Below are 14,455 nucleotides of genomic sequence, written 5' to 3' on the forward strand. Positions count from 1 at the left end.
CTGCCTTAAAACTTACCTTGTAAACTTACTTTTTGCAGTCCTAAAATATGAACCAAGAATTTTGTTCATTGAAAAATATTCTGAAATCACTAAATATGATTTTATAAATAGATTAACAAAAAAAAAACCTTGAAGTGCTTCCTAAGTTATATAGTTATTTTTATATAAATAGGAAATTTGCTAGAGTTTTCTAATCATGGTTCTGTGATTTTTCACAACCTTCTCTTGCTAAAAAGTGGAAAAGAAGTAAACTTGTGCCTTGACAGATTTGCTTCCATTCTCCAGTCAGCCAGCCACATTTTATAAAGACAGAAGGTTTTTTCAGTCTTCCAATTTGTTGCTGTCTCTTTGCTGCTTAGAATTTGGGGATTTTTGCCCCATTCTGCCTAGGGGAGTTATGATCTTGCTGGCATGAGCACTTGGCATTGTATGCAGTGCCTCCGATTATGTTGGAATGCAGACGAGGCTAATAGAGGCCAGGGGCGGCTCCTGGTCCAGTGAAGGTGGGGCTCTGAGTTCTTCGGAGACTTTTGTCTCTGTCTCCTTTGCCCAACAGACTACCGTTATTTTCAGAGCACAGATAGGGAGACTGATAAATGGTCTCCGACATTTTCTTCTGTTTCCAGCAGCATCTTCAGAAGCTGGAACCCTAGGGGGAAAAGGTCCTCACAGCATTGCTGAAAGTCACTTACCTTGAGAGACCATGGCTTCTTCCCTGTAGCTACTGCCTCACTTGCTACACTCAGTTCTTAGTTTAAAACCAAAGCTGGATAGTATGTCAGTTACCTTTTTCCCCATCAGAACACCAGGCTTTATTCGATTAACTGAGTCTCATTTTGCACTTTAAAGAATATTCTAAGAGGAAACTCAAATTCACACCTTTACAGTGATCTTCCCCCAATTCAAAAGCATTATTAATCTGCTAATTTGGGCTTTAGTGGAATACTTTTTGACTAGGGAAGGGGCCTTCTCTCTTAACCAACATGCTTTCCCCTAAAGGGAATATAAATGATTCCTGGAGTCCCTGCATCCTTTTCTCTTCTTCTTCTTCTTCTTTTTTTTTTTTTTTTTTTAAGGTTTTATTTATTCATGAGAGAGACAGAGAGAGAGAGAGAGAGAGAGAGAGAGAAAGGCAGAGACACAGGCAGAGGGAGAAGCAGGCTTTATGCAGGGAGCCTGAAGTGGGACTCCATCCCAGGTCTCCAGGATCACGCCCTGGGCTAAAGGCAGTGCTAAACCGCTGAGCCACCCAGGTTGCCCCTGCGTCCTTTTCTTCCCCTCTCCTTTGCCCAGGCCAGGAATGCCCACTAGCTCTGGGAGCCTTGACTCACATGACTGTGGGTCCTCCTGGACCAGGTGAAATTTAAAGACCTCTATCCAGGCCAAACGAAAGCTATTTTATTTCTTAGCTGTTTTCTTTCACTTTATGGTCATGCTGTTTCAAGGAATCATGATTAGGCTTGTGACAAATAAAAATTCATGTTGGTTGATGCATCAGATTAAAATAAACATATATAGGAAAAGTTCTGTGCTGCAAGAGTTTACTAAATTTACCCTGCTCCTTATTTTTCCTTAATATTTTGTAATATTATTCATTATAAAAGTTATATTATCTTTTGCTGTTACCTTCCTGGCCAAAGAAAATGAGGTATTCTAGAGCCACAGGGTATTTCAATGATTTTCCTAATGACTAGCCAATTTTCCTCTCCATTTCCTCCAAATTATAAAAGATACAAGGTATTGTGTGGATATGGCTATTTTAACCAATTATATAAACTGGTTTTCCTAATAATTCATACTCTTCTCATTCACATAAACAGTAGAATATAAATATATAATATTTGTTAGAAGGGCACAAGCAAGTTTAAGACAAAAATAAATAAATAAATAAATAAATAAATAAATAAATAAATAAATAAATAAATAAATAAGGGAAGTATCCCTGTGACATACTTAGGAGAAAATGTATGCCTCACGTGAGATGGGACATTTATTAATGAGCTTTATTAAACTATAAACACTATGTTTTCTTTACTCTGCCCTATATAAATATGATATGTGAGTTAAAATGTTATTCAAATACATGAAACAGCAATATATAATAATAAATTACATACATTTCTTAATATACATGTGTGTAGGCTGTGCATTGTGCCAGATTTTATACAAAGGAAAGTAAAATATACAGTCTTTAAATGGTCAGAAGAAATAATATACTAAAATTGATGACCTTCAAAGATTTATTTCAATTCTCTGTAAAACCTTACTCAAAAATATTAGACGTGTGGCCTTAATTAAGCATGTCATTTAACCTCTTGTGTTTCAGTTCTTAAAATGCAAATGTAAAATGAGAGGGTTGTATTAAATTTATATAAGCTAGCTCTAAAACTCTCTATCCTCCTAATAGATTGTTATGTTGTAACTTCAATTAAAATGTCTTGACAGAGAATCTTTTAAGTGGCTGCTTTACCAAACTCTCTCCCATAGTGGGTACATGGTGAAAGTGTGCATTTGGTATTTATATCTTAAATTATGTGCAAGTTTATTTTTCATAATTCCATTTTGAGGAGGTTTGAGGGTTTGAATATTCTCTTAGAAACTATTCTGTCTTTTGACATATATGTCTTATGATATTTCTCTTTTGACCATAACATATTGAACACATTTGACTTAATGGAGATTTTGCCTTCCCTAGTGGGAAAATATATTTCATTTGCAAATACATGTAAGTAATAAGAGTAGTAAAAACTTTCAGTAATAATAAATTTTGCTCATAATTGAGATGTTGATTTAATTTTGCTCTTTATATTTAGTCTGATATTTAAGGATAGTAATGGAAGCAAACAACCTCTTATTTCACATTTTAGGAGATAGGTTTTGTACTAGAGATTAGTGAATGGTGAAGTTCAAGAGTAAATCTTTTGGAGAGAAGGCTTATCTATTTGAGATACTGCTGTGACAGTGAATGTTCACGGTAATTTAAAAAACTTATTCTTTATATCAGTGCCTTTTGGAAAGAAAGCAGAGTCTTGAACTAGAATACCTAGATCACTTAATGTATAGAAGGGAATAGATCTAAAAAGAGCATAAAATTTAAATAAATTACATTAAGTCCTGATTTTCTTTCTTCCTGTAGTTGATGAAAAAACATGATGTTTTTTGCTCTATATCCTCTTGATTTATTTTTCCTCTTTCGTGTATCTGCATCACCCAGTAGTAGCTTGTTGTCTGTCACGTCCAACTATCTGACATGGGATCTTAGCCTCTGCCTTCTTGCTCCCAGGCGTCTCACTCTGAGCCATATGCTCCTACTCTGTGCACAGATAGATGCTCAAAACAACTTCTCAGCCTGTAATAAGCACTATGTGGAAAATGGTAGAAATCAAATCCTCTACTCTGACCTGTGGTTGAAAAGTATGAAGATTTACTAGATGTTAATCCTGTTTATTTCTTTTTTGTTTGTTTTTAGTTTTTGGCTTTCATATCAGTTTTTCTATGTATTCATTTTAGAGCGCCAAACAGGTTTATAAGTTTTGTACCCAACTAGAAGATTTCTGCCTTTTTCCTTTATTTCCGTCTTAGAGACAACTACTCATACCTCTTTTAGCTGATTGTTTTATGCTTCCCTTCCATGTCTCTAAATAGCATGCTTGTATTTCTCTATCTTAAACATTATCTGTTGACTTGCTGCTTTGGAAAATGAGACTTCAGTTCCCTTTCCAGGCTCCACCCACCTACCTGGCCATAGTGGGCTTTCTTCTTGTTTCCTGCTTTCCTGTATCTTCACGGGGACTAGAGATAAGGCATGTATGGTGGTAAGTCTGAAAATACTGCACACTTTTGAACTGTGCTGCAGACAGTGTCCCTCTTTCTCTGCCTGCCCAACTTCCTTTTTCCTTAGAGGTAACTGTTGTATTATTTTTAAATTTGCTGATTTTCTATTATTACTAATAAGTTTCGTGCACTTTGCCAGCAATCAGATGTCCTCTCACTGTATTCAAACATGTCAGAACTTAATAAACTTAAGTTTTCTTCTTCTTACATAATTTCTCTTTTCTTTGTTTTTTCTACTCTTTATTTTGGTTTCTTTTTTCTGGTTAGAGCTTTTCTCACGTATCTGGTAATCTTGGTTGTCTGCTGCATTTGAAACTGGGAGACTTAAGTTAGATGGAAAGCCCTGCACATCTGAGTGGAGCCTGTCCACTACAAGTGGTATGGTGTAAGGGGATTTGGGCACAGCCCTTTGTACCCTGCCTTCTTGATCTTGTCAAAATCTCTAGAGAAGAATATTCTCATCTCCTGCCTGGAATGAAAATCCAACTGCCAAGTGTTTTGCCACAAAGTAGGAGGAAGAGAGCTGGGGTCTTAGAAGTCGATTTGCACATGTCACTTAATCCTTCCTGTTTTCAGTGTAATACCCCCACCACAAATATGCCTCATATTTGCCAATTTAGAACCTTTCTAATTTATCCTCTCCAGAGACTAAATTTCCAGGATCTTGCAAGGGGTAGGGGGAGGAAGAATGACTTGTCTGTGCAGAGATTTGTGGGTGGCAGGGAAAACTTGGTCCTCAAACTGCTTTTCAGAGACTTTTCAAACAATTCTCCTTTGTTCTCACTTCCAGGGGTACCTGGTGCTAAATTTCCTCAGCTCTTTGCAATTCATTGTATGGATAGGGGTGATATTCTGGGTTCTCAAGCCTGCTAATGCATTTGTTGTTCACCCATGTGCTTTCTAGTTTCCCAGACTTGTCATGTGAATCACTGAGTGAGTGTGTTTGTCTGTCTGTCTTGATGTTTAATCCCGTTTCTATCATTTCGGTGAGATTTCATGAGGGAATAAAAGACACATTTGTGTGTACAACTGTTTCCTTAGAACTCTGACCTCTTTTTTCTGCCTCATTGCTGCAGAGAATAGATGAGTAATATATTTTAGTGAGATCATTTTAGTTTTTCTCAAAACATTAATGCATGCAGTTTCAATAAGGGTATGTATATGAGAGTGATTTTCTTGTTAGTGGTGAAGATTAAGTTTATAGGCAAATTAGGATGCTCATAATTAACTATAATTATAGACTATGCTCCAAACATATTCATTATCCTAAATAATTTTCTGCCTTTTCCCCCCACCTTCTTCATGGTCACATTAGCATGATCTTTATCAAGCATCCCTGGGCCCAGACATGTAGTATCTAACTCATTGGCTAAATAGGTTACCTGCCTGGTTAGAGGCAGCAGCCCGAGTGAGATATTTAAGGTGAAATCACACTGCCCCTGGTGATGGGGCTGGAAGGGCCCCCAATTCTGCAGGCTCCTCCAGTGTTACACTGCCAAGTGTAGGCCAGTCAGGAATAGTGAAGTTGCATCTGTGTATGATATACTGTGTTTTATGTAAAATTTTATTATTTTGAACTTAATTTTAATGATGATATTATAAAACTGGATCATTGAGAATTACTAGTAGAAGGAAAAATTATAACTATGAATTATATCTAATATTTATAAGTCATATGAGGTGTTTCTAGTTCTTACACTGGAATTTATGAACCCTTTGAAATTGTAATTAAACTTCATATGTATATACACGTGAGAATCTTATCACAAAAGATTTCACATGAATGTACTTAAGCCTTTAGAGCTACAGCACCCAGTAAATGAGAAATACAGAGCAGAGAATACACCTTCAAATCATCACAAGGAAGCAACCACACAAACCCAGGATGTGGGACATTCTGTAGGATGACTGATCTGGTTTATTCAACAACTCAACAGCATGAGGGAACAAAATGAAAAACTCTGTTGGGTGGGTTGAGAGGTGTGAGGGATGGCAAGTGCTCTAGATTTAGGAGATATATAGATACAGCTTTATTAAGTGCTGATTCCAATAAACCAACTGTGAGGAGACATTTTTGAGACAAAAGAGAAAATCTGAATTTGGACTGGATATTAGGTTGATACCAAGATAAATTATTAAATACGTTAAGCATGATAATGGCTTTATGGGCATATATATTAGAATATGATATTATATGATATCTAGTATTGAAATAGTTCAACCAAAAATTTTTAAAAAGAGAATGTTATTCTGTTTCCTTCACTCTTGCACATATTTGAAATTTTTGATTATGAAAATTTTTTTAACTTGTAAATATCAAATGTATAAAAGAAACATACCAAAATGTTAGTATTTTCAAAATTACAAGTGATTTTGTTAAAGTTAAGTAAGTCAACAAAATTAATAATATTTTTTTTGAAAAACGTAATATGACAGATATATGTTACTGTAGAAATGCAAGCTAGAAAGAACCACATCCCCTGAGAAATGGGTATATTGGTGGAAGTCAAGGGATGGGGATGTGTCTCAAGAAGAAGATAGAAGGAATTTGATGGCAGTTCTATTCAGTTCTCTGAGGGCCCTTTTTAGTAAGTTACGTAGATATATGTACATTCCCTGGTGAATTTGAGTAAGAGCACAGTTTTTGCTTTACATGATGAGCCTTTGAGAATGATTGTTGCCTTTTCCATACTGTAAATTTCTTCTACAGTCCTTTTCACACAGAGCATTCTCAATCTCAAATCTTAATGATTTATCAAGTTCCAGTGAATTTCATGGAGTAGTTGAAACCTAGCAATACCTTTTAAAAAGACTACATCTTTTATTCACAACGGTTTTGCTCCAGATTAAGTTTTTCTTCAAGGCAGTTTGATATATATTCTTTGCAGTGCTATGAAGGAAAATCCTCCAAAGATGTCCTGAAAAGAGTTGCTGCAAATACACTGATGTCACTTCTGGCTGTCAGTAGAAGAGCACAGAGACAGGCTTTGAAAGGTAACCATGTGACACATCAACTTTTATGGCATATTGTCAGGTCATATATTTTACTGCTTATTAATTTTAATTTTCTTTGGAATCAAAATGTAAAGAACTTATAATCTCAGTGATTAAAAAGTTTTTCTCATACAGAAACATAGTAAATATGCATAACTTTTAAAATAAAAAGATAACATATGTAGATTACTTTTTGAGTAATGATTCTTAATCTAGAGACTATATAAATATTAGGGAAGCTTTTTTTTTTTTAAAAAGATTTTACTTATTTATTTGAGAGACAAAGAGGGAGCGCATGACTGAGGGGAGGAGAAGAGGTAGAGGGAGAAGCAGATTTCCATGCTGAGCAGGGAGCCTGTCGCAGGGCTGGATCCTAGGACCCTGAGATCATGACCTGAGCCGAAATCAAGAGTAGAATGCTTAACTGACTGAGCCACCCAGGTACGCCTATTAGGAAAACTTTAAAAAGTATCACATCACTCAGTTTCATAATACTTAAATATTTGTAACCACAAGCACATATTGCATACTTGAAAAAAAAAACCACACAGTCTTGATAGTAGTAACAACGGTGTTAGATGATCCTATATTTTCACATAAATTTCCCTTCCAGAATGTTGTGACTTCTTGTCTGTAACTGGGGGAACACAGGTCTAAGAGTTAAAGAGAATAACATCAACATCAAGTCTGGTAATTTCAATTGTGATTTGCTATTAAAGCATATTATGCATGCCTCAGAACATAAAGTAGATTTGGGGAGTATCATACTAAATTGAAAACATTGAAATTGTTAAACATTTTAGTTCTCTTTTCTCTGATCTGTTAATCTCCCACTGAAAATAGCAAAATGAAGTTGGTCAGAAATACACACATTATTTTTTGGAGACTTTGTTATATATGGTTTCAACTTATTTGGGAATGGAATATCCTTTTGATTATTTTGGATTTTATCTTTCAGCTGATCTAATAGACAGCTGCATGGAGCAGATGAAGCACATTAATGCCCAGCTGAACCTAGATTCTCTTAGGCCTGGGAAAGCAACCCTAAAGAAACAGGTAACTGTGAATTCCAGATATCTGGATGGATGAAGGAGTGACATGGAGACCATCACTCCAGTTTCCTGTGCTTATACATGACATCATATTTGGTAGAAATGTGTATCTGATTTAGAAGGGAGATATAGTTAGATAAATTAATAGGATTTCTACATTAGCAGCTTTGGGCTTGGGCTTGTGTGTGTATATATGACTTAAGTTTCATTTAAAGATCTTAAAATGAGGTTTACGTATTACATGTTTTTGTTACTGTAAACATTTTGGAGTGTGTATATTTCACCAGATAAATTGTTTATACTACAAAAGAAGATATTTTCTCAAAGCAAGCATGGGTGCACTAGGAATGAGATATAACATACTAAGCTTTTCTATGTGCCAAGGAACTGTTCTCTAAGTATGTCATATTTGTTATCTCATGAACACGCAGGCCAACACAGTCATACAGCTAGGAACTGATAAAGCCAGTAGTTGCTCTGTATCTGGGTGGTTGTAGAGCTGGTATTCCTAATCTCTGTTTATTCCTTCTATGACTTTTGAATGTCTCTTTCTAGCATTGAGTTTACTGGACTCATGTTCAAAATGCATGCTTATGTAAGCTCAAGATAACACCATTTTTATATAGTACTGATGATAATAATGTTTAAAAAAATAGTCTGCCATACAGGCTTATTGAGAAGATGAATGCATATGTATATAAACTTATAAATATACGTAAATATGTATATAGCTAAGGCCATTATAGCAGTGACCTATGTAATAACTTTTGTTGTGTTTTATAAGAAACCAAGAAAACATCTTATTTAATAATTTTCTTGATGCAGGGGGTTACATGTTTGTTAGTTTCTTTTCTTCTTTTTCCTTTTCTTCTCTAGGCAAAGGTTCTTTACTTCATCATTGAGAAAGTCAGCCAACACCTGATATGATTGAAAACCAGTCAGTACCTGCTTCACTTTATTGAGATGAAACATGGAGCCTATTATATATCTCAGTTCCTCCATGCTTGATAGAACAGAAATAGCTTTTTCGTAGCGGATGTGCTTCTTGAGATATGGTCATCTTTTAGAGATCATTAGCTTGTCAGTCCCCTCAGAGTTATGGTGGTCAGGTGCCACGAGAGCATACCTGCATTGTAATGTGACTCAAAGGAGAAGGAATTACTTTATATAAAAAGTTGAATATGGGCAGCCCTGGTGGCTCGGCAATTTAGCACTGCCTTTGGCCCAGGATGTGGTCCTGGAGACCCAGGATCGAGTCCCGCGTCGGGCCCCCTGTGTGGACCCTGCTTCTCCCTCAGCCTGTGTCTCTGCCTCTCTCATTGTGTGTCTCTCATGAATAAATAAATAAAATCTTTTTTTTTTAAAGTTGAATATGCCATTGTGTTCAGATTTTTAAACTGCTTTTTGTTTAAACAGGAGGATGGTTTTATTAAAGAGTTAAGCATTGCCATGCAGCTTCTAAGAAACTGTCTTTATCAAAATGAAGAGTGTAAAGTAAGTAAAACGATGCTTCAAAATTTTGATAGTAATGCTGGCATTAAACTAATTTTTAGGGGATCCCTGGATGGCTCAGCGGTTTGGCAACCTGCCTTTGACCCAGGGCATGATCCTGGAGTCGCTGGATCAAGTCCCACATCGGGCTCTCTGCATGGAGCCTGCTTCTCCCTCTGCCTGTGTCTCTGCCTCTCTCTCTGTGTGTCTCTCATGAATAAATAAATGAAATCTTTAAAAAAAAAACAAAACAGTAATTTTTATATGAGATAATATAGAAGGAAGCATGAAAAACTCTTCAGATTTTTTTTGATGCATAGCTGATTGGTCCGTAAAGTCATTGTTAATTCATAGAAATGGATGCATCTTGTTATTCTTTAACATTGATGGCATTTCTTGTTTATATCAGCATTTTAACTTTATCCCTGAAACTTCAGGCAGCTAAAGCAAACTTGAGCTTCTTTCTCTATGGTTACACATTTTAGTTGTGTTTTTTACTAAGATGGAGTTAAGTGGTACATCTTATAAAGCAGAGTTCTTTCAAAGTCCGTTGTCAAGCAGCGTCTAGGAAATAAGTGTATCCATAAGGAAAAAAGAGTGTCTCCTGTTTGGGTAGAAAATGCTTACTGCTGTCACTGAGCATGGTCCTGTTCACCTTGGGAGGCTTTTCACCTCTTGCTGTGCCGGCTTATTCTGCCCCTTGACTCCGCCCCTTTGCCTGGGAAGTACTGAGGTGTTTTGTTGTGTCTGTGAGCATTGATGCTGTCATTCATTCATTCATTTACTTATAATTTTTAAAAAGATTTATTTATTCATTCTGGGAGAGAGGGAGAACGTACGTACGTGAGCAGGGGGAAGGGCATAGGGAAAGAATCTCAAGCAGACTCCCTGCTGAGCAGGGAGCCCGACATAGGGTGCTATCCCAGAACCCTGAGATCATGACCTGAGCCAAAATCAAGAGCTGGCTGTTCAACTGACTCAGCCACCAGGCGCCCCATTGATGCTGTTATTTAAAATACTGTGTTAGTAACTGTTATATAAGATACAGTGTCTTGAGCTCTTTGATTTGCTTTGTCATGGTGATACAACACTTTTGAAGCACTAGCTTTCACACAGAAATACTGTGGAAAATGAATAAGAGAAAGATAAATTATAGGAGCTTCCTTTTTAAAAAAGTTCTTTTTTTTTTTGCTTTTACTTGTGATGAAATTGGAAAAAACATTTCTAGAAAATGAACATTTTGAACATACTCCTTAGGCTGTGTTAATTTGTTCATGATGTGTTACTAGCAATTTACATTTCAAAACAATTTGATGGGAATTAAATGTTTATCAATTTTACTAAAATTCCCAATGTATGAAGTTTTTACTCAAAATGGAGGTGTCATTTACTAAATTTGTGATCCCTTATGCTACATAGTGTGCTTGTGACTGGATGCAGTTGATATTAATCCATGACACCTTACACTGGGAATACCCTGGAACACTTTCCAGGTAGGATCTGCTCATAGAGATTTATGAGATGCTAGCTAGTACTGGTTATAAATACAGTGTTCACATTTGTGTCACATTAGCGATCTATGAAAGTGTAATTTCTCACTAAGGCAAAGCATTTTTACATTTCCAAGTTGTTTAATAAGGAATAAATTTGAAGAGTACTTAGATTACTCTTGAGTATAAATACAGTCCTATGGGGTAAAGATTCTTAATTTCTTTTCCTGTTCCAACTTACCTGTGGAGTATCAGATGCTCCCAGTACTAATCATTTGGTACTCTTATGGTAATTCAGCAAGTCATGCATGCCTCCCTTACACCAGCATACACGTGGGACATTAAAGAGTTTCCATACTGGGAAGATGGTGATAGCTGTGAGGTAAATAGAATTGGGCAAGGTTAGAGGTAAAGGATAGGTGGGAGATGATGAGACCGCAGCTGGGGCAGGTGGAGAAGCGAAGGAGGATAGGGAGATACTGAGGAGAAAAGAGAAATGTAGAATGATTTCCAGGCTCTACTTTAATGCAGGTGCACATGATAGAGCAGAGTGTAGGCTTGAGAGAGCGTAATGTTTAGGTTTACACACGTTAATGTGAAGGGTCTTTGGGACATCCCGAGGGGAAGATGGCTGGTAGTCAGTAGATTACAGGGCTCCGGGGTTCTGAGTGGTGATACAGTTTGAGGATATTAGGAATTACCAGTGTAAACTGTTGAAATTCCCCAAAAGGCTGTATATGAAAATATCTGTGGAAACTATAAGAGAAGGCAGATTCTAGCTGGGAAAGGAGTGCCGGAAAGGATTTGAAGATATCCTGGGGTCCAGATGGTATGTGGAAATAAAGAAAAAGCAGACCTTTAACAGGTGCCATGGTGGTCTTGTTAGCACCATTAGGACAGAAAATACATTGAAGTGAGTTGAAGATTCAAGAAGAGATGGGATGTGATGGTAGTAAGAGTACTCTTTCTAGAAGATTGATCATGAAAAGCAGCATTGATAATTTAGGACATATAGCATTATAAGAAGTTAGTCTGTATGTTTGTTTCTCCTCACTTATAAACTGCTTGAACATAAGTAGAAGTGAGCAACTTGGGGATTTGCTGTTAAAGAGACCGGAAGAACAGAACTAATTGATGGATGAAGCTCCCTGAGGAGGGGGTAGGCTGTGTTTCAGAACACAGTTGGACTTCCTGACCTCCAACAAAAGAGGAACACCTATTCCTTTTTCTGGGCAGGAACAATGAGTGGTTGGAGACACAGATAAACTAGGTGAACAGAACTGCAGAGTAGAGAAAGAGCTTAGACCTACTTGTTTCTGTTTTCTCAGTAATCATAGGGCTCTCTTCCAGGCTTATGGAAAGTGGGATGAATAACATTGGGAATGATGTCAAAGATAATGGAGAGGGTTGAACACTAGGAATAACATCTCACTGTCTTCTGCCATTGATGCTGCGTAAAATTGTATAGGATGCGTGTATTTATATAAATACCCATGTGTGTGCATATAGGTCTATAAGTTACCTAGTAATTCCTGTTCACTTAAACAATTGCTTCATTTACTGAAAACAGTTAGTATGTATAAATACATAGTCTTTGTAATAAAGACTATGAATTACTTAAGAATTTATTGGTTTAATATATTATTCTAAATAAATTTTACTATATTCAAATTATTTACAAACCGTAATCTACTTCTGATCTGTCCACACTTACCAGACACACACACACATATACACACAGAGAAGAGAGAAGGTGGAGGGCAAACTTGAAACTGTTCAGTATGTTTACTTAACCAGAAAATCCCATTTCTTAACCATACTGGAGTATTTATAAGAATTTATTCAGTATAGTGAGATATCACTGTCTTGCTTAATTTACATGTTCAGAAGCTGTTTTTGTAGCATTTCTTACCTAAGTTGTATACTGTGGCCATGTGAGTGTTGAAGGGACTTCCTGAGACTGGCTGGACTCATGGTCCCAGCAGTCCTGGGCAAGGTGCTGAATCTGTCTGCAGAAATTGTAATGCCAGCTTGTACTAATCAGAACAAAGATGAATTCAGTTTCTGTCTCCTTATGTTGGTAACTTGATTTGTTTTTTTTTACTTGATTTTAATTTTATATTTTCATATATTCAGACTAATACTGTCCATATTTCCTTTTCACAACAGGAAGCGGCTCTTGAATCTCATCTTGTTCCTGTCTTGCACTCTCTCTGGCCTTGGCTTTTGATGGATGATTCATTGATGCAAATTGCTCTGCAGCTACTTTGTGTCTATACTGCAAATTTTCCAAATGGTAAATAGATCCCCAGCACTGCCTTTCAGTAATATCACTAAAATACTAATTTTATATAATGTTGTTTAAAGTGGACTGGAAAATCAAATATATATTTTGAATCATTTCTTCTACTTTGGAGTGTATGTTGGTTAGAGCGAAGCTTTCTCAAAGGTATTATAAGATACTTCAGCATGTGTTTGTTGAGATAGGAAGAGTCATTAGCTCAGGGAATAGAGAGGGAGAAACTTGCCTGCTTATATGGCAATAGGAAAATTTAATAGGAAAATTGAGAGAGTAAAAATTATGATATAAGACCTTAAAAACCTTATGATATAAGACCTTAAAGGTTAAAACTTTTATAGATTCTAGAGTAAGAGCTGGCATGATAAAAGGTAGCTCTGGATACAGTCTACCTTGTGATAACTGATGTCATTGGGACACCTCTTTCCATTCCTTTAACAGCGGTTTTATTGAGAAGCCACTAAGGGCCACACACATTGTTAGAGGCCAGCAGCTAAGAGTGAGCAAAGGCGAGGGTGGAGGTGATTTGAGAAGAGAAGAGGAGGTGTGTGAAGTAGCTGTTTGAACTGAGGGAAAGCGTGTCCACCTTGGAGGTAAAATAGAATTGCTGACAGTATTCACTTCCCCTTAAAAACTGAGTTATACATATAAGATCTTGTCAGCAAGTGTGCGTTCTTACTTCTAGCCACCATTCAGCAGCTCAGCAACTGGGTTCTCCAAATTTTGAATGATATGCAGAGAAAGGACTGGAACTCAAAACAATTCAGAGTCCTTCTAGTCATTACCATGATAGGCACCGATCGATTCCGCAATAGACATGGGCCTCCACCCCAGCTCTGGTCTGTCCATTCCTGGAGTCCACCCTGGTTGTCTCACCAGCAGAAACTGATGGTGTAGGCAGACCTTCAGGTTCTGAACTCCTGCACTTTCACTGTGGTGTATGGAGTATACACCACAGCACAGAATTTCCTTGTCTCCATTCTGTCACTAACTGTCTTGTTCTTCTGTTTGGATGGTCTCCTCTGGCTGCATCCTCCGGCTCACCACCTCCTGACGGCATGATCAGTGCAGTAGAGCTGTCTGTCCAGTGCTGCATCTGTGCTCTATGCTTCTGTCCCATCCTTCACTCCTTAGCTTAGGGTTAGGGAAGTCAGGAGGGACAAAATCAGCTGCTAAACATTGAGCAAAAGAAACATATTTTAAATCTCTTGAAGCTGTAGTCTGTGTTACTCTTATACTTCAAATTGATGTAAGTCTGAGATTGTGGTTAGGTAACTAAATCGAGGAAGAAACTT

At 37.0% G+C, this 14,455-nt stretch overlaps 1 protein-coding gene across 1 annotated transcript in view; it reads left to right on the forward strand.

The window, feature by feature from the left end:
- The window catches only part of RTTN (rotatin), a 142,896-nt gene that overhangs the window by 116,118 nt on the left and 12,323 nt on the right, over window positions 1-14,455 (forward strand). Inside the window, 4 exon segments of the mRNA XM_038525811.1 lie at window positions 6,723-6,828; window positions 7,787-7,884; window positions 9,297-9,374; window positions 13,031-13,157. Of these exon segments, the coding sequence (XP_038381739.1) occupies window positions 6,723-6,828; window positions 7,787-7,884; window positions 9,297-9,374; window positions 13,031-13,157 (409 nt within the window).

This window comes from Canis lupus, chromosome 1, assembly GCF_011100685.1.
Source record: "Canis lupus familiaris isolate Mischka breed German Shepherd chromosome 1, alternate assembly UU_Cfam_GSD_1.0, whole genome shotgun sequence".
Lineage (NCBI taxonomy): Eukaryota > Metazoa > Chordata > Mammalia > Carnivora > Canidae > Canis > Canis lupus.